Below are 19908 nucleotides of genomic sequence, written 5' to 3'. Positions count from 1 at the left end.
GACAGACTAACATGTGATGTGAGACATCACGACACACTACTACGAACGTTGAATATTAGTTTTCATTTATTTGATATTGTTGATGAGGGAAATAAAACACAAACTCTAATCCTTAGTTTATACTTTATTATTATACGTATATAAATTAAATAATACCAGAATACCAATTTTATTAAATGAATGGGCTCCAAGTCACACTCGAACTAGTACCTATATATAGTGATGGTCTAAACTTTCTCTCGGGTTTGAGTCAGAATTAAATCAATGTTGGGTCCGAGTTCGGATTTGGACTTGACGACGTCCCAATTCTTCGATTTAGTTGAAAAGGCGCCAAGCCCTAGTTCTCAGCTTCCCAACTCTTCGACCATGGAGGAGGAGTCGTCCGAGATGCGACGCCAAAGGCTTCGAGCTCTCCGCATGGACGCCGATGGCGCCTCCGCCCCATCACCTTCTTCTCCTCTGCCTCGTCTCTTCAACCCCCTTCTCCATGATCCCCCTTTTTCCTCGCCGGGGATCGATAGTACTCCGCCGTCTTCCAGATTCGATTACTACACTGACCCCATGTCCGCCTTCTCTGGATCCAAGAGGAAAGGCGCCTTTCCCCCGTATAATACTGGTTTCTCATCTTCGCCTGTGTCTCGGCCTCCTCCGCCTTCCCCCTCTTCTGGTAATTCACGCTCTTGATTCCTTTTTTTTAAAAAAATATATATATTTCTTTCACTAGGGTTTAGATTCTTCTTCATCTTTTATTGTTATGGATTTTGCATGCATGGGTTTATTTTATTCTCTAGATGTTTAAGAATTGACACCTTTTTGTGCATTAGAGAAGTTCCTTTTGGTTTTCCATGTCCTTTATTTTTAATTATAGTGAATGATGTGTTCTGAGTTTGTGAATTCGTTTCTCCTGGATTGCATTTGTAGTCTATAAGATAATTTTAGAAGTTTTTTTTTTAATTATGAATTACATATGTTATCGAGTTTGTTAGTGATCGTTTAGATTGTAAAATGACCTATTGTTGTCAATATTGAAGCTTTATATATCAATGAATCTGCAACTCGTGAAATTCTTATAGATTCTAATTTGGGTGGCCGTATTTGATGTTGGAATATAGACAATTTTGTACTTTTCAACATACTTGGATGTGATGCTGATCAATTAACATTCATGGTTTCATCGTAATATGATGGCTGCTATGTTTCCTTTATACCTGTGTATGTATATATGTAATTCAATGCTTGTTCTATAGAAGAGATTTTTTCTTTGCGGCGTTTCTTTTCTTGGTTATGTATCGAGATCCTGTCATGTTTTCAATGCTACATACTTTGCAACCTTATTTTGATGATTATAGTTGAATCAGCTTTCCTTTACTTGTTTTACTTTAAGGGAGAAAATGGATCTAGATTTTTGCTTGCATAACTTGTGCTTTCATCTTGCCAAATATAGTGTGAAGATAGTCCTTTATTGTTTCAATTCTACTGATCCATATGCTATAGCTATTTACCAGTCTTGTGGTGGTGATGGTTGGGCAGGAATTCAGATGCTTTTCACTCAGTATGACTGATTGCCTTTGGATGTGTGGGTTAAAACCTAGAAATTAAATGAACACTTTGCTTACTTAGATTGTCCTATAGTGAAGTTTTTTCACAGAAAGCTTTGCTTATCATTGAAAATGATAGAAAACTAAGACAAAATTTACATGTTTTCTTATTAAGGAAAATAAATAATTAGCAACAGATGATCAAAACAACCTATTTCAATCTTATATCAGGTTGAACGAGATGAAGAGAGATTGAGCTTATTTCTGTTTTTTAGGGCTTGCATTCTCATTATTGGGGTAGTTCTCAGTAGTCAGATTAGAAATGAAACCATGATTCACAAGAGGCAGTGGTATTTGTAGATAGGTCATAATTATAAATGGCATGGACTATGAGCCCCTAGCTTAGGGGCTAAATCCAAAGAAATTTGGAGCCTAAGTGATTCCTTGTGGTTTGCTGGAAATGACCATGGATATATCTTTGGAGTAGCAAAGATGAGAGAAAAATATTGGAAATTATTGCTTTATGTCACTCCTAATATTCTGTATAGGAGAACTACATGGCTAAATGAGACATGTATCTCAATTTATGATGATGTTTCAGTAATTAGGGTGATTATTAAAGGCCTCATAGACGAGTTTGTAATGTGTAACTCATGTTCTTTAATAGATGCATCTCCACCTCAAGCACAAGTGAAACCTATCATATTGTGAAAATGTTTGTGATTGTCTCAAATTTGTCTTTTCAGGCGGACCAAGGAACTTCCAGATGGCTGCCAGTCATGCCCCCGCCCAACAATTTCAGGTGAACCAGTCACCTAATCAGAACTTGCAGATGCATTATCCACCGCATACCCCAATGAACCAGTCACCTAATCAGAACTTGCAGATGCATTATCCACCACATACCCCAATCCAACAATTTCATGTGAACCAATCTCCTAATCAAAGTTCACAGATTTACTATCCACCAGGTGGTTCATGGAGACACCCGGGTCAATTTGGAGCGCCCTGCTCAGGGTATAGAGGATCTCCTAATTCTTCTGTACCACGGGGACCTACATATAACTCCGGGGGTGGGTTTACAAGCCCAACCTGGGGAAGTTCAGGAAGGGGAAGAAATCCAATGGGTTATTCCGGTAGAGGCAGCTTTCATTCTAACCATGAAAGTCGACATAGAAACAGTCTGAGTCCTGGATGGAGCCATGGTGGAAGAGGTCCGGGTGGTTCTTCAGCTCAGCAGGAGACCGGGCAATTGTACAACAAGTCTATGCTTGTAGATCCTTGGCAAAACTTGAAACCTGTAGTTGGGAATATCCTTGTGCCTTTAGCTGGCCCTGATTTCTGGCTCCCAAAATCTTTGCAGGCAAAGAAAGCCAAAGTAGTTGAAAGTGGCACTGAAACTAGTAATAATTCTCATCAGTCAAGTCTTGCTGAATACCTTGCACTATCTTTGGAAGAGGCTATTAATAACGCAACAGATGTTCAAGATTAAGTCCTTAATTTTATTGTCATAAGCTTTTTTAGCAATGGCTACATATTTATTTCAATATAAAATTGTTTTATCCCAATTTATCTATTTTTATTGGATTTGATTGTGTTGTAAAGCGTTACAGGGATTGACCGCAAAAAATTCATCCAGCAAATGATAATATTGAGGATCCTAGAACATTGAATGATATAAGCTTCAAAATGTTACACAAACCAAATTGTTCGTACAGCATATCAAGTTCAAAATCATCAGCAATTTACAATCTTAATAAATTTCCCTTATAAATCACAGCAGCATAAAAAGCTATCTGAATCTCAAGTGCTTGAGGTTTGATCAACTTGTCAGCAGGACGACAATCAACCAATGCCAGGCCCCGTAGAGTCCTTGCGGGGAGCGTCAGCCTTTATCCTTGCAGGTCTGAGGACACGATCAATGATTCCATATTCTAGAGCTTCTTGAGCGGTAAATCGCTTCATCCGGCTTAGATCCTTATTAATCTGTGGCATTACAAAAGTGTTTGATGTTGGTTATAACATAAGCAGAAACTTACTGGCATAATGGAAGTTAAATTAGTTGAATCACACTTTATCCCAACATATGACAAGATGAATTTATCAATGGTTTAAACCATAAAACTAGCTTCCAAGTTGGTGATAGCATAGTTAATTGGTATACTTGGTAGGCAGTAAATGAACCCTAAAACCTTCCTTAATGAGTGATGCTTTCTCAAAAAAAGATTTTTGTACTTCATGCTCAATCTGCAACTCATGAATTTTGTACAGAGTTGATTCTCATCATAAAATTAGCCCTTCAAGAGAAGCTAAACATAAAAGGTTAACATGTAATCAGATATCAAAATATTACTGTAACGCACTATATCCTATTAGTAGAATTAGAAGATTGACCCAGCGACATTAACTTGAAGGTACTCAAACATTAATTGCGTAACGAAGAGAAGGAAGTACTCCCAGCCTTCTTAACATGTGTGCAAAGACACTTTTTCTGCATAGAAATCAACAAGAAGAATGGCAAATGCTAAAACTTTCTGCAGTTTTGTAGCTATAAAATTAATATGGTAAATTAGCTACCTAGAGGAGTAATTGATAAGTTACAATATGTTGGTGATTACACAGGGAAACTAGTTTACAACTTAACAATTGTATAACACAGAAGAATTCACTTCTCATCAGAACTAAAAATACTTAAATCATCTCCCCACATTATATCATAAACATTTGGCAAAATCATGCAAAGTATCAAATTTGAGCAAGACACACCTTTTCAAGAGGTTGGCCGGTCTTTTTGGCCAGCTCTCCAAACAGGTGTTCTTTGATCCGTAAAAGTTCATTTGCTTCATTACGGATGTCATCAGCCTGAGTGAAAGAAATCAGGAAAACAATAGAAACATGGGTGGCATTACAAACAATGAAGTCAATGAAACTTTATCATCAAAAGGTAAACCTGGCCACGAGCTGCTCCAGCGGGGGATTGTAGAGCAATTCTTGCAAGAGGCATCGCTGTTCGGCTATCCCTTAATGAGATTCAAAACCATCGAGGAAACAAAAATCAATATTCTGAGAAAGTAAATCTGAGTCCAGGCAGTCCTATTGGCTTTGACAAATAAAGTTATATGCATAAAGTAGAAAAAATTCAAACCATCAAACCTTCTCTCCAGCTGCAAGAAGAAATGCTGCTAAGTTGTAGGCATAACCTACACATTGGGTGGCAACTGGACTTTTCAAGCTTTGCATGGTGTCATATATTGCCATACTTGGAGTAAGCTGCAAATGATGGCAATGAGATAAGCAAGTTATTCTAATATACCAGGCTACAGAGGAAGTAACTACAATCATTTTTCAAATATTAAACCCTGAATAACTATCAAGGTTGGGTAATAAATATATTTATTTGATATAAGGTGCATACACAGATAGAAGCCAATTGATAATTTACTTACATCACCACCTGGGCCATTAATGTACAGATATAACTTCTGCGAAGATTCAATGCTATCAAGGTACAACATTGTAGCCAATATTTGGTTACTAAATTCCTCATCAATGGGTTGACCAATGAAAATAACACGATCTCGATACTGCAAAAGTACAATATATGATACTAAGTAATGCAATATTATACATAAAACTCAAAAAGGATATAGCAGAATTGTTAAATACTCTGCAGAAATATGAAATGAAATCTTACAAGAGCATTCCAGAGATCGACCCACTGCCATGTTCCTTCACCAGGGGTTCTATATGGTACTCGAGGAGTACCAATGGGCATATTATACACACATGGGCGAATACCCTTCCTGCTTGATAGCCTGCAACATACAAGATATCTTAAGCAAAAAAATGCATAACACTAACTAGTTGAATAAATCTTCTTTCCCAAATGTGTTTTTTTAATCAGACCAAGGTGACAAAAAATACAGTGAATGCTTTGAAGAATAATCCTTCAGAAGGCAGACTCATAATGACACTAGAGATATAACATTAAGTTTGATGTTTGGTGTATTGACAACCTTAATCTTTTGGGAGAAGGCATCAATATGAATCCATAAATGGTCTCAATTTCATTTCAATAAACCAGTTTGCCAATCTTTAGCCTATCAACCTCACCAAAAGCAGTAAAGCCTTATCTTCATAAACAGTTTTATCTTCCAAATCACCTATCAATTCTTCATAATAAACATGATAAAAATACAATACACCCAAAAAAAAAGTCTCTTGGAATGAGATTTATCGAAGAGCACCTTGAGAATTGGTAAAGCATGACTATTCGTATGCATGAAAATTTTCGATACCAAAATTAGACATCCAGGAAGATAACAAGCAATTGCTTTTCAACAATGTAGGGATTAACATTTAGAAACTAAGCCTAAGTGAATTGAATATGAGGTTGCAGTGAAACCTAAAATCCCATGAACCACCCAATCACACCAGACGCAACAAATACGCCTTCCATTGAACAATTGCAACCATGAAGATAAAAAATTCTTCAATTTTACCTCAATGAAAGGCTCTGATGGACTTTCGAATGAAAACCAGCACTCAGATTCGGCTTCGCAGAACCAAAAGCACCTGCCCAATCGAGAACAAACGATCTCAGAACCAAAAAAGCATCACTCCAGCATTAAAACGGGAACTGTTCAAAAAACATAGATTAAAAGCAAAAACCTGCGGACAAGGGCTTCAATCCGACGAAAGACTTAGTCTTGCAACTGCAAACAGATCAAAAGAAGAGCGGGTTAGAAGAGAAAACACTATCAAGGGCCATCAAAAACAAAGCAGATCCAAAGAAAGTGAGAAGGAGATGAAGATTGAGACCTCATGGAAGGCGAGTTCAAGCAGGAGGCGGCGGGGTAGTGGAGAGATGCCGCCATGTCCTTCTCTCTGGAGCACCGAAAAAGATCGAGTTTTTAGGCATTAGTGACACCAATCTAGTTTCTATACTATTTTATCTTTTCTTTTTCAAATAATATTATATATATCTTTTAAATTTGTGACAATTTTTTTTTTCATTTTTATACCACGCCAAATTCATGAAAGATAATTGTTCAAAACTTTTAAAATGTGATTTTTAATAACTTTTATTTTTGGTTTATATTGCTAAATTTTAAGTGTGTGTATATATATATGAAAGTAAAATTTAAATTTTATTTTATTAAACCAATAAAAATTTTAATTCTAAAGACTACTAACAAAGTACTTATATCTATTCAGAAGTTTATTTTAATGGAACTGAATTTATTATTTAAAAATTCCGAGAGAGAGCCAAATTAGGAAAAATAATAATTTAGAGATATTTTAATCATGATAAATCATAATTTGTAACTATATTTATTTTTATTTTTTGAAAAAGAACTATTTTTATTTTCTTTTACTTATTTTTGGAAATAGAAATACAATGTGTGAAGCTCTAGCTCATTTTAATCATAACAAATCATAATTTGTAATTAGTATTTTTATTTTCTTTTTCTTATTTTTGGAAATGGAAATACAATGTGCGAATCTCACCCACAGATTCGAATATCACGTCTATCAATCCAACGGCTGTAATACCACTCTCAGGCTTCTATAAATAGTGATGTTTCATAGCTTTCTCCATCCTCGTTCTTCGTTCTGAACGGTTGCTGAAGGAGAGTTTGAGCGAGTGGAGGAGGCGATGGCGACGATCAAGTGCGTGAAAGCTCGCCAGATCTTTGACAGCCGTGGGAATCCCACAGTTGAGGTGATCTCTTCTGCTTCTTGATCTCTAGCCAATATGTATTGTTTTTAGATCATGTTCTTCATTCCTCTTTGTTTTCTTGGATTTTGTGAGATTTAGGGTTTGTGGATTGTGGGCCGAGTTGATTTGGAGACGAAAAACTATGTTCATTTTTGGTTTTGTTATTTGATGAGATAAATCCGGTTATTCAATTTATTTTTTCTTCTTTCTATGGTATTGGGGTTTGCAGGCGGATGTTTATCTCTCAGATGGCTCCAAGGCTAGGGCTGCTGTGCCGAGTGGTGCCTCCACGGGTAAGCGATCACTCTCTGTTTCTATTGCTTTTAAGTTCGATTTATTCAAAGAAGTGCTTTTTGGCGGTGCTTTAATGGTTGGTGTATATTAATGCGACCCACATGAACACGATGACACTTTATAATTGACAGTGAATTATGGAATGCAGAAAATGGACCGATTTGCGAATGTTTTTGCTTCTATGAGTTAGATATTAGCTATTTTGGCCATTTTTTTTTCCCCAATCAAATGAGTGAATGTGTCCACTCGGGTGATGTAGGTGTCTATGAGGCCCTGGAGTTGAGGGATGGTGGATCTGATTACCTCGGCAAAGGAGTCCTCAAGGTTGGTCCTTTTGTCTGTTTGATTTCCGAATCAGATTATATAATTCGCATGTCTCGATACATAATCTAAAGTTAAGTTCTTTTCTTTTCTTATGTGATGCCATATGGTTTACGTTTTCATAGAACGCTAGAGTCAATCCATGTTTAAATTTCTTTGTAGATGGCTAACTGCTAACTTTTCCTTCAAACAATGCATTATAAGGGCTATGAAAGACTTTTTTCCTTTTGTAGAACAGCTGGAATTATTAATTGTTAAAGAGGTAAAGTTTGTTTTACTTTTGGACCTCATTGATATGTCTGTTGTTTCTGCTGTCAAAACAGCCTTATCAGGGAACTTTCATGATTGATCTTTACTTCCATATGAACAATTTTTGCCTGAACTTGTAAGATATTTGAACTAGTTTCTGATCAGTTATCCCGAGAATAATGTAAGATAGCATATTGCATTAAGGCTTTGATCTTTGCAGTTAGTCTTAGCTTGAAGAGTCTTATCTGATTGTGTAATTTTGCTTCTTGTTTTAGGCTGTTGAAAATGTAAATACTATAATTGGACCAGCATTGATTGGGAAGGTATGTTACTTATTCTTTTTACTAGTTTTGTTTTGCAAGACAAATTGTTGCTCAATATTTAGACTGACGGTAGCAATAACTTCACCTCAGGACCCTACCCAGCAAACTGAGATTGATACTTTCATGGTGCAACAGCTTGATGGTACCTCCAACGAGTGGGGTTGGTGCAAGCAGAAGGTACCATGGGGCCATGAATAGACAAAGAATTGTTGAATTTATTAAAACAAGTATTATATCCTGTTATCACATTGGTTTGGGCCCTGAATCAATTAGTTTCCAGGAGCTCCTCATCAAGTGTTTGTATTTATATATGTATAATTTGATATTCAGCTTGGTGCAAATGCTATTCTAGCTGTGTCACTTGCTTTATGCAAAGCAGGGGCAAATGTGAAGAAAATTCCTCTCTACCAGGTTGGTGGATCCTTTGGCTTGACATTCACTGTTCTCATATGCCTGTGTATTTAACTGATTGTTTTCCATTCCATGGGCATGCAGCACATTGCAAACCTTGCTGGAAACAAAACCTTAGTGTTGCCTGTACCTGCATTCAATGTGATTAATGGAGGTTCACATGCAGGAAACAAGCTGGCCATGCAGGTAATACATGTGCCAGCAATCCATTTACCATGCACACGGTGCTTTGTTTGATTGCTTTCCTCGTGCTCATCTAATCTACTTCTATTTTTTACTTCAGGAATTTATGATCCTTCCTGTTGGTGCTTCATCGTTTAAGGAAGCAATGAAAATGGGTGTAGAAGTTTATCATCATTTAAAGGTAACTTGACCTGACTGTGGCTAATATTCGTTTACTTTAACACTTCAATTTATCATCTTACCATGCTCTGTCAGGCTGTCATTAAGAAAAAGTATGGGCAAGATGCAACTAATGTTGGTGACGAAGGTGGATTTGCTCCCAATATTCAGGTATGCTCATGAATAAAAATTAGTTTGGCCGAATAACTTTTATATGTACAGTTTAGGCATTCTATCTATTATTATTCAGTTATATCTGATTATTGAAATGGTTACATGATAATTTGCGGTGGCTAATATGGTCAGAAATACACAATGGTGCAAAATTTTAATAACTACTAAGGTTGGAAGTTTAGCTTTTTTACCCCAGCAATGACAGTGAATGAATTCCACTGTGTGTTTTGAACAGTAACATATTGGTTCAGAAGAAATTTGCCCATTTTGTAACTCTTGGTGTCTTCTTTTTTGTTTATCTGGTGATGTTTTTCTGTTAATTTACCCATGCAGGCAAATATTTGAAAAGATCTCTTATGTTGAATGTTTGCTGCAGTTATACCTTTTTTAGATTTTAAGAAAAAACCATTTTAGCTTTCTGAACTGTTATAGCTTTGTAATTAAGGGGCTATTGCATAAAATCAATTGAGGACAGTTTTTATTGACTCTACATGCTTCCTGGACATTATCACCATGATATTCTGAACCCAACCAGGGCCCAATTCAATCTTCTAGTTGTATTGTAATTTGTTTAATTTTTTGCCTCTAATGATCTTTGCTGTGGTTTTCTTTTGTCTTCACAACCAAACAGGAAAACAAGGAAGGACTTGAACTTCTAAAGACAGCCATAGCAAAAGCTGGATATACCGGCAAGGTCTGTGGTATTATTATTTCTTGCCTTAATGTAGATCACCTGCATATGGACTTGGTTTTTTACTTTTAAGCCCTTCTGTGTTTTTGTAGGTTGTGATTGGGATGGATGTTGCGGCATCTGAGTTTTACAGTGATAAGGATAAGACTTATGATCTTAATTTCAAAGAGGAGGTGAGGCCCACATATTATTCAATCTTATACTAAAATCGTTTATGGTTAGCAGCAGTTCTGAGCAAAACATGCAGACCAGTTTTTGGTCTCAAAACATGCTGCAAGTTCACTTATCTTATTAACATTTTTACCTATTTTGAGGCCTCTTATTGTTTTTTTGTTTTCGCTAATGGTTAAAATTATTACTTAGGTAGCCATTAAGTCTTTTTTTTCCTTGCAGAACAATGATGGTTCACAGAAAATTTCTGGAGATAGTCTGAAAAATGTTTACAAGTCCTTTGTAGCTGATTACCCTATTGTATCAATAGAGGATCCATTTGATCAGGATGATTGGACCCACTATGCAAAGCTGACTGAAGAAATTGGGCAGGAAGTACAGATTGTTGGGGATGATCTCCTTGTTACCAACCCCACAGTAAATATCTCTCCACAAATTAACCAATTGAATATTTTACCTTTTCTAAATTTTGATTCTCTTGTTATCTTGTTTTCTGCTGCAGCGTGTTGCCAAGGCAATTAAGGAAAAGACATGCAATGCACTTCTGCTTAAGGTATGGAAAAGTATTTGATTTTATTCAGTATCTTTGTCAAAGCTTGGTTTAGATTCTTATGGCAATCTTGGTCACTCCCACTCATTGTCCATTAGACAAGCGAACCATTGAGCTTGTTTCAGTCAAAAATATGTTGCACACGGTAAGTCAGTGTGCCATTACCATGCTCCTTTCGGGTGCTTTCCTCTAATGAGAAGGATGCACTTTTGCCGAATTCAGTTAGCTATGGACTTAATCAATGGAAATTCCTATCTAACCTGTCATTTTTCATTAGCCCCTGGTAGATTACTCATTCATTTGTAGATAGACAATAGGCAATCTTGAATACTACAACAACAAGAATAAGCCATTAGTCCCAATGGGGTGGGCTACAACAATTTTTTCCTTCCACATTGCTCTATTAAGGGCCAAAATACAAAATAAACTAAGCACGTGCATATCATTACTCCTGTTATTGATAAATGGCTTGCCAACATACAAGCTAACTTTTGACTGTCCTGATTAGACTGGTGTTTCTGGAAATTTGAATTTCTAAGTATGTGATACTTTATATAGATAAGGACCATAAGGTTCTTGAGCATCTTCCACTTGGCCAAAATGTCCTTCCAACTTTTCATATACCCAATAAATCCCTGCATTTTAAATTAAGTTATTTTTCAATCCATTTTTCAAAAGTTTTATTATAATTTTGCTCAACCTAGGATGTTAAAGGTATGAGTTTGAGAAAGTAGGGGCTTACTGGATTTTTGTTCATCTATAATTATGCCTGATATTGTTCATGACTGCTGGCGCTTTTGTCATTAGGTATTCAGTGAGGAAATGTTCTTTTCATGCCTTGATGGTTATCTAGAATCTATTTTCTATTGAAGCTAATCTTTTCTACCGCATGATGGTGCAGGTGAATCAAATAGGTTCTGTTACTGAAAGTATTGAAGCCGTAAAGATGTCCAAACGAGCTGGCTGGGGTGTAATGACAAGCCACCGAAGGTGGGCTAGTTATTCTTATAGGCTTGATCTCCATTTATTGCGTAGACACTAACATCTCTATTCTGGCTTCAGTGGTGAGACAGAAGACACATTCATTGCAGACCTTGCTGTTGGTTTAGCAACCGTAAGCACTATTTCCTCTCTGATTTTACTATTTGCAAATCTAGTTCACAAGGCTTCTGCCAATCCAGGCGGCATTACATCCTACCTAAAAAAAAATAAGTGATATACTCAGGCATACACTTTATGGAGATGCCATTTTCTTATTTTTATTCTTGAACCTATGCACTTAAGTCATTATCAGGCTCTCAGGCCATGAACTGATAAGTACACATCATGCTGTTTCCTCTCTAGATGTGATTTACTAACTTGTTTTCATGGTATTAGGCTTTACCAGTACAGTTATATTAAAGACATTTATTCTTTTCTTCTTGTATTGATACAGGGCCAGATCAAGACTGGAGCCCCATGCCGTTCAGAACGCCTTGCCAAGTACAACCAGGCAAGTAATCGGATTTCTAATGTTATCATTCTAGCGTTTGGTTTTACATGGAACACATTATAATGAAATCTAACAGCTTAAATCACCTATAAACAATCAACTAATTATTAAATTATGATCGGAGAACAGCTCCTTAGGATTGAGGAGGAGCTGGGAGCTGCAGCCATTTATGCTGGAGCCAAGTTCAGATCACCTGTTGAGCCATACTAGATGATCAGTAGCAGTTCATCTCACCAGAAGCTGCATGATTTTTAGTTTTGTGGCATTATCCTAGTGTTCTGGGGTTGACTACTAAAAATAATGTTGCCATATGTGGTTCAAACTAAAATGATGCAAAACCCTCTTTTTGTTTGTTTTAATCTTAGCAGTGTGTTGGTTGTATCAACCAGATCAGCCCTTTTAGAGTCGAACAATCTAATGTCTTCGGTTTTTGATATCCTAATCAATTATTCTTCGTTGAGATACCCTGAACTATTGGAAACCAGATTGCATGCAGAGAATAATTAGTTCATGCATTAAATGGTTTGTGTTACAAGATACAGGCAAGGATCCTTTCAGTATTGTTTGAAGGACAAAACCAGGAAAAAGTTTCTTGGTTATCAACACAAATTTAACAGGTGGGTGGTAACCTTACATTAATTTGGAAGAAGGAACCTGGAAGGATAAAAACACCTATCAAATCAGCATGCAGGCCTGAGCTCTTTCTGGTGCCCATTATAAACTCCTCAACTGCAAGTATGATTTGGGTATTTGCCATTTAATCATCATCTTCCATAACGCTCCATATCATCCTGTAACAAGAAAAGAATACATGACTTGCAGTTATATATATATATATATATATGATGACAGGTGACCCTTTTCAGTATTAGTAGTAAAATGAGCTGAGGTTTTACCAAAACAAGGATAGAAAGAGGAGAGAAACGAAGTAAATGAGCTTGAAGAGGCGCCGTTTCTTTTCCCTGTTGAGCAAATTAAATATCTCTGTTACATCAACGAGGTGGTGCCCGCTCTGGTACCTGAAAATGACACATCATGTACTGCTTGTTAGTCTCCACAAGATGAGAGAAGAAAAAAATAGTTTGGCAGGTTGCCAAGAAAATAAATTTTTTAATGACTAATTTGTCACCCTCATGTAGAACACTACGTTTGATCACTCTGTATTTTAGCTATAGGCAGTCGCTAGTTATGTTTTCACTACTCTTGTAAATTATCAAGTTCTATGTGGATTAGTTCATTATCAACAAAATTAAATAAATAAGTAGAATTAAAGATCATGAAATCCATCACTAATCCTACGTAAGTCACTATTCTTTTAGCCAAAATCAAATCATTTTGTTGCATTTTTAAGAAGTTCTCAGGACAATGAATCCTATGCTAGTTCAAGGAGCATAAAAGCAGTTGTATTATATATCAGTGACAACCACGTCTTAAGAAGAATTGGTAAAATCTTAAAGGCAATACAAATTTTACATGATCCAAAGGTACTCAATGATGCATATATGCAGTGAATTAAACAGAATGATACACACACACCCGTCAGTTCTTGGCCATAGCATTCTAGTGGAAATGATCAAACAATTGAAACTTCTAATCAATTGTGCAATACATATGACATCTGTTTCAAAACAAGTATGAATCTTAGATATGAATGGGTATCAAAGAAGAATACACAACACACTATGCTTGAATTTTGATGGTTCTTACAGCTATAATGCAATGCAATATCTTGCACAAAATATCAATAGAAATCTAGTCTATACCATCCAACCAGTTCACATTCCAAAGCTAACAAGGTACATTACTTGTATCGATTGCCAAAATTAAAGAAGGAATAAATATTGGTTAGTCTCATAGAACTCTGGATATCCTCATTGCAGTGAAGACTTGTAGTGTGTGAAATATTTATCCAATTGTTATAATAGAATATACATAATGGTCTAATTATAACACTATGAAGTATGACTCATCAAGAAATACTTTGAGATGTATTACAGTCACAAACTATAAATTACAACGTAAATGTGGATGTCAAGGCAAGAATATGGGGGAACTTACAGTTTCACATTGTAATAAAGGACCGGAGTAGAAAACAGAAACATGAACCAGTGCCCAGAAAGGAGGAAAAAGTAGGCTTAAGACTCCTTGCAGAACAAATTCTGGCAGTACCACGTAGTTTATCCTTGAGGCTGAATCGTATGGATTGATATAGTCAAACTCAAGGTCTGCCAAACACATGAGCTGCAAAGTACTTCCAGAGTCAAAATTACACAATGCATGAAAATACAAATACATAACCTAAGCAAGATATGCAATATTACATAAAACTTCAGTTAAATCTAGATCACACAACTAGTATGCTTACTAGGCACTCAGCAATCCACAAGACAGCAAAGGAACTCAACAATTCGCAAGACACAAAAGGAATCATGAATGTTGCATGCCAAATAAATACAACAAACAGGGAAAAAAAGCAAGAAACAGATGACTCTCGTATGAACAAGAAGAGAATCACCACCAGAGTTCATGATGCACAGGTTAGATGCTGAATAGAACCATCACCAAAACCAATTGCCATTATTACCAAGTGGTTCAAACCAATGGCCCATGTAGTTGAGATCATGTGCTACATTAACAGAGCCATGATTGTTGTATGCTTTCTTAATGTGAGTCCTCAAGAGTCCCTCATAAACCATTCTCCCATATTTGATCCTTAAATTACTTAACAAGTGCATCTAACTGGGACTCTCGTCATGTGTTGTTCAAATCATAAACAGAAATGAAACCGGTACAAACACCAGTATTGTTAATTGGAAAACATAAGACACAGCCATATAAAATACTATTTCATTCCATTTCCATTGTTGATCATGAATAGTTTCAGGCTTTAAGTATCAGTGATCCTCAAGTTAGTTCAAATTTCAGCAGCTAATTGGGACCCTTTTCCTTCTAAAATTCTTAATTCATGCAATAACATCAGATAAATAAAAATGCAAAAAGGATTCAATTCCTGTTTCTACTCATGAGCATATTTACATGATTCAGGCAACTCATGAGCAACCATGACAATCAAGTCATTCTCATATTGGCTTGTAACATGACATAGTCAAAGAAAGAGCTTTTACCAATCCACAGCCTTTTTACAAAGCAAAGCATGCTGGAGACTTAAAATTTGCCAAATTCGAGCTTTAAGGAAAATACTACTGCCTTTGGGTAACCTACACCACCGTTTCCTTGGAAAATAGATCTAATATCCCAAAAATACCACGAAATCACAGTGGAAGCCTTAAAATGAGATACTCAGGTCACTAAGCTAAAAAAAAAAAAATCATCAACAAAATTAGGTCTACCTCTATGTTCATAGAGCCCAATCAAACAAGAAAAACTAAGATAATTCAAAAACCCCAATTTGCTGGCTTTCTCTCATATATTCACACAACGAGGAAGAATGTTTTTCTATCTTCCCAACATTTTCACAGAAAAATGCAATCTTTGAAAGCAAGTTAGGATATTTTTAACTAGGAGAAAGAGCAGCAGAAGAGATACCTGGTAGGCGACGACAACAAGGAGGGCGACGAGGAGGAAAAAGGCGATGAGCCAGACGAGTAGGCCCCCCACCATCCTCGTCCCTCCCAGGAGTCCTAATCCCGCTTCTCCCCTATCTCGCTTTCTCTATCCTTGTATAACTCTCTCCAGTTCCCTTCGATTCCTTGCCGAGATTCCACGGGGAATGGGGAAGATGGATCAAAGAACAAGGTAGGGATCTCGAATGCGCCTATCTTGGGAGCGCCTGGTTGGCGGCGTGCGCGCGCGTCTCGGGCGCACAGCGCGACGATCGAGGCAGGTCTGCCCTCTCCTGGCCCTCTTCCTATCAATGCGACACCTTTTCTTCATCAAGCGTCAAGCATGATAAAACTCTTTTTTATTTACTTTTTTTAATTATTATTATTTTTTTAGATTTTTAAATTTTATTTTTTAAAAAAAATTAATATTAATTTTTTTTCATTTAGGGCGGCTTAGTGGAGATGACAAAACGATAGGATATGATAGACGGTAAATATATTCGTGAACATTATTTATAAATTATTTATTTTTTAAAAAATTAATTGAATGATAAGTAAAAAATCATTAAGATAAAAATCCAAAAAAAATTTATATATATATTTTTTTAAAAATTATATAAGAATAATTTTATATATTTACATACCATTTATATCATATCATATTATTATCTGGTATACTTCAAACATAAGATAAGATAACAAAATTCTATCTAATGTCGGTGCCCACCAAACTTATGATATGAGCTTATCATGCTCTTTTTCTTTTCTACTTTTATCCAGTTCTCAAATTTCATATCCTATCAATCAAACAGGTCCTTATTTATTAATGTTTACTCAAATCACTTGCCTCATACAGTCAGAGTTTTATCAACTTATTTCTTTTTATAAATTAGTTTCACAATTCAAGTACAAATGTATTGACATACTCAATATGGATTCATTTAGTCAAATACAATAATGTAACAAGAGCGGTTAGTAACCACATCATAGATTGTTGCTTCTATTAATATACATGTAACTAATTATATTGAATACACCACGAGCGCAGTTGCAGTGGATTTTCAATTTAAGAAGACAATTATTAGCAAATAACATGGGCCCAATTAAAATATAAGGGCATGAGCCATGTTAAGCAGGTGCAAAGTCAAAAACACATGAACAATGATTAATAATAAAAGGTTTTATTAATCACAAGTCATGCAAACAACCACCTTCCAAAGCCTCCTTGTTCTTCTGCCAAGCTTGTGTAGCCTTTGGGTTATGAAGGAAAAGAAGAGTTGAGTAAGATCAGTCCTTACAAGCGCAATCTCACTACCTCTTGCTGATGCTGGGGTGATGTCATTGCTTTCTTCACTTGCATAACTGTTGTTAGAGTTCGTCCTCAAGTAGAAGCTCCTGCTTCCAACATCTCCAATTTTCTCACTTTTATTCAAACCTACAAGAAAAAAACATTTCGGGTTTTAGTCAAACAACCTCTTCATCAACCCACAAATATGACAGGGAGGAAAGAGCCAAGTACAAGGCAAATTTCCAAAATATTGACAATAACAAGAGTACCATTTATTTTTGTTAAACTAATGAATAATGAAGAGTATCTTATTGACTCTTCCAGAATAAGACCTAGTACTTTCCGGCCAATGGAGTGGTTGTATCAACTGTTCTCTTCTAATGAGTAAAATCCAACATATTTCACATCTTAAGTTGCCTGCTCATCCTTTCCCCCAAAGTATTGCTTGACATTGGAAGCTTCCTATGTCTATTTCTGAGGATACGTTGAAAGGAAGATAACAGGAGAGGTGGGGCTAGAACTTGTATGGGGAGCATTTGACCAGAAACGGCACCCCTCACACCTTCCATTCACAATCAGATGGTGACAGGAAGGTCACTCTTCAATTCAATTATTTAAATCAAAGCGCTAACGTAAGCGCAGAACATTGGCTATCCTATATGGGTAAAGATGTATAAAGAATGAATAAGGGAAACCCCATTTCTATTGGTATTTATTATCAATATAATATCCTCACATTGGTATTAATCACCAATAAATTTTGAACTCAAGTACCTCATCCAAAAACCAACAGGAACACCAACCCTTCCAAGTGGGAGTTCAGTGTCCACCCATGTGCACACAGCTTTTGAACATGTAAAAATAGGGTGTGTTTGGTGCTATTTCTCAACAACAAAGAAAACTGTTGATGCTTTAAAAAGTCATCTATAATTCTCAAAAAAGATTATTGATATTTAAACCCATTTTTCCTTTCAATTCTGCTTTTAGTTCCTCATAAAAGTTGTACCTCCATGAAATTCTGTCCAAACAAGTAAAGCTACCTTCCCACCCCACCAAACTATTTGAAAAACAGCTCTCAAACAAAGCATAAGTATTTATAACCAGAAAGCCATGACAATCTTGCTACTTCCTATTTTGTATATTCTATTTCCATTGAGATAATAAAAAAACATTATAGATTGGAAGTCTAAACTCTAAAGTACATGGCAAACAAAAGAAACATACGGCAGTACTTCCCCTCATATGAAAAAGGTCAGCCAAAGATGTAAAAGAGAGAATGTAGCAAGCTAGAAGTAATTAGTTAGAATTAAGCGCCTATATTATCCCAGATCATTTCAGAAGATAATATGTAATTCAATAGTTTGAGATTAAAAGAGTAGTATCTGTGAGCAATTCAAGCTATAAATTGCAGGTATATATATATATACATTACATGAAAAGAAAAAAAAAACTTGTTGCTTCAGAAACAGCAGAAATCTAGTGGGAAATGGTTTCCCAGGCTTATTATAATCGGCGTTTCCAAAGGAATCATGACTGCATACATTAAAGCGAATGAATGGAACCAGACACCCAAAATGATATAATTCATTCAATTATTGAAGATAGACAATAGGAAAAGGGAATCTTACTGTGAAGGCTGAAATGGGAGTGATGGAGTTGGAAGGACGAGGCGGCGGAGGAATCGAGCTTGGGGGTGCGTCCCTCGCGGCCATATCTATCAAGAACGACGCCGATGGCCTCCTCTACGCTGGCCCCAAGCCGCACCATCGCCCGAACCGGCCCAGGACTGCCATCCACCGTGACGTTCACCACCACCTTCACCTCCTCTCCCTGCACTCCTCCTATCCGAATCCTTAACAATCGGATTCAAAAACCGAACAACAAACCATCAATCGGAATCTCACCTCCATGGAAAGGCGCGGGGAAGGGGACGGAGATCGGAGGGGCAAGGGACCAAAGATGTCAGCGCATGTATGGGGTCGGGGGAGGAACACCGGCTCCCCGATTCCAAGGTCTCCTTCGTCCGGGATAAAGTCGGAAGGTCCAGAGGATGGGTTCCGACGAAGTTCGGCGGATGAGTTTGGAGGTCTTCGGTGGCTTGGAGCGGCGGTGTGAGAACTTGGGGGGGCGAGACCGGCGGCCGATGGAGATCGCCGGAGCTCGGCGGCGCTTGGTGTGTCGCTCGGGCATCGGGGAGAAGAAGAGAAGAGTAGAAGAGTAGAGGGTTTGCTTGCGAATGCGGGTGCTTCGTTTGCTTTCACGCGGGGTTTCGGACCTTATTATCATGCTCTTCATGTGTTGGAATTGGGCAGGAAGTTGAGGTTAACTACAAATGTGCCATTGATGTTGACTTCCGTTGCAGGTACGGCCACGTTTTGATTGGTGGTAACCAACCGTCAAAGCCGACCTAAATTTATTTTTTTATTTTAAAATTAATTTTTAATTCAAAATTTTTTAGCATAAAGAATGGTATACATTGTTAGATTAATATATTAAAATATAAATATTCTAAAATATTAGGCTTGTTTTTTGTTTTTTTCTTAAAAAAATCATAGTTTTTTTAAAAAAAGAAATTGATTGGAACAAATAGTCTTGTTCTTGATGAACATTATTTATGTTTTTAGTCAAGTCCTAATTGATTATTTAAAGAAAAGTGCTAGATTAATAAAATGAAAATAAGTAAACCATGTTATTATAAAAAGTGTGAATTATTGGTCATTTGAATGTGCTTCATGAGATGTGTGTTTTGCTGAATGTCCACCATTAGTATTTGTTCCAT

The 19908-nt window shown here is 36.6% G+C and overlaps 5 protein-coding genes across 5 annotated transcripts; 2 read left to right on the top strand and 3 right to left on the bottom strand.

Moving 5' to 3' along the window:
• The first annotated feature begins 335 nt into the window (after nt 1-335).
• On the top strand, nt 336-3128 carry LOC120258989 (protein SICKLE). Its single transcript, XM_039266501.1, has 2 exons — nt 336-667; nt 2285-3128. The coding sequence occupies exons 1-2, from the start codon at nt 367-369 to the stop codon at nt 3028-3030; spliced, it is 1047 nt and encodes a 348-aa protein (XP_039122435.1). The 5' UTR covers nt 336-366; the 3' UTR covers nt 3031-3128.
• Nucleotides 3129-3196: 68 nt separating this feature from the next.
• On the bottom strand, nt 3197-6471 carry LOC120258991 (ATP-dependent Clp protease proteolytic subunit-related protein 2, chloroplastic). The gene is given in 9 exon segments (XM_039266502.1): nt 3197-3524; nt 4305-4400; nt 4489-4558; nt 4684-4808; nt 4985-5122; nt 5233-5353; nt 6041-6113; nt 6210-6253; nt 6360-6471. Coding segments are annotated over 9 exon segments (864 nt in total). The 5' UTR covers nt 6416-6471; the 3' UTR covers nt 3197-3383.
• Nucleotides 6472-7108: 637 nt separating this feature from the next.
• LOC120258819 (enolase 2) lies at nt 7109-13070 on the top strand. The gene is made up of 17 exons (XM_039266254.1): nt 7109-7263; nt 7490-7553; nt 7814-7878; nt 8400-8447; nt 8538-8624; nt 8778-8858; nt 8943-9044; nt 9142-9222; nt 9297-9371; nt 10006-10068; nt 10158-10238; nt 10459-10653; nt 10739-10789; nt 11688-11776; nt 11849-11900; nt 12222-12278; nt 12408-13070. The coding sequence occupies exons 1-17, from the start codon at nt 7198-7200 to the stop codon at nt 12486-12488; spliced, it is 1338 nt and encodes a 445-aa protein (XP_039122188.1). The 5' UTR covers nt 7109-7197; the 3' UTR covers nt 12489-13070.
• Nucleotides 12765-16161, bottom strand: LOC120258821 (protein cornichon homolog 4-like). Its single transcript, XM_039266255.1, is given in 5 exon segments — nt 12765-13069; nt 13175-13297; nt 14337-14407; nt 14409-14519; nt 15825-16161. Coding segments are annotated over 5 exon segments (414 nt in total). The 5' UTR covers nt 15900-16161; the 3' UTR covers nt 12765-13035.
• Nucleotides 16162-16758: 597 nt separating this feature from the next.
• On the bottom strand, nt 16759-19374 carry LOC120257941 (uncharacterized protein At4g22758). Its single transcript, XM_039265248.1, has 3 exons — nt 19034-19374; nt 18758-18959; nt 16759-17276 (listed from the first exon to the last, which is right to left on the bottom strand). Exons 1-3 carry the CDS (start codon nt 19037-19039, stop codon nt 17026-17028), a joined length of 459 nt encoding a protein of 152 aa, XP_039121182.1. The 5' UTR covers nt 19040-19374; the 3' UTR covers nt 16759-17025.
• Nucleotides 19375-19908: the final 534 nt, after the last annotated feature.

The sequence above is a fragment of the Dioscorea cayenensis genome, chromosome 4 (genome assembly GCF_009730915.1).
Source record: "Dioscorea cayenensis subsp. rotundata cultivar TDr96_F1 chromosome 4, TDr96_F1_v2_PseudoChromosome.rev07_lg8_w22 25.fasta, whole genome shotgun sequence".
Lineage (NCBI taxonomy): Eukaryota > Viridiplantae > Streptophyta > Magnoliopsida > Dioscoreales > Dioscoreaceae > Dioscorea > Dioscorea cayenensis.
Note: the sequence above shows the minus strand (reverse complement) of the source record. Positions and strands in the feature narration are given on the sequence as shown.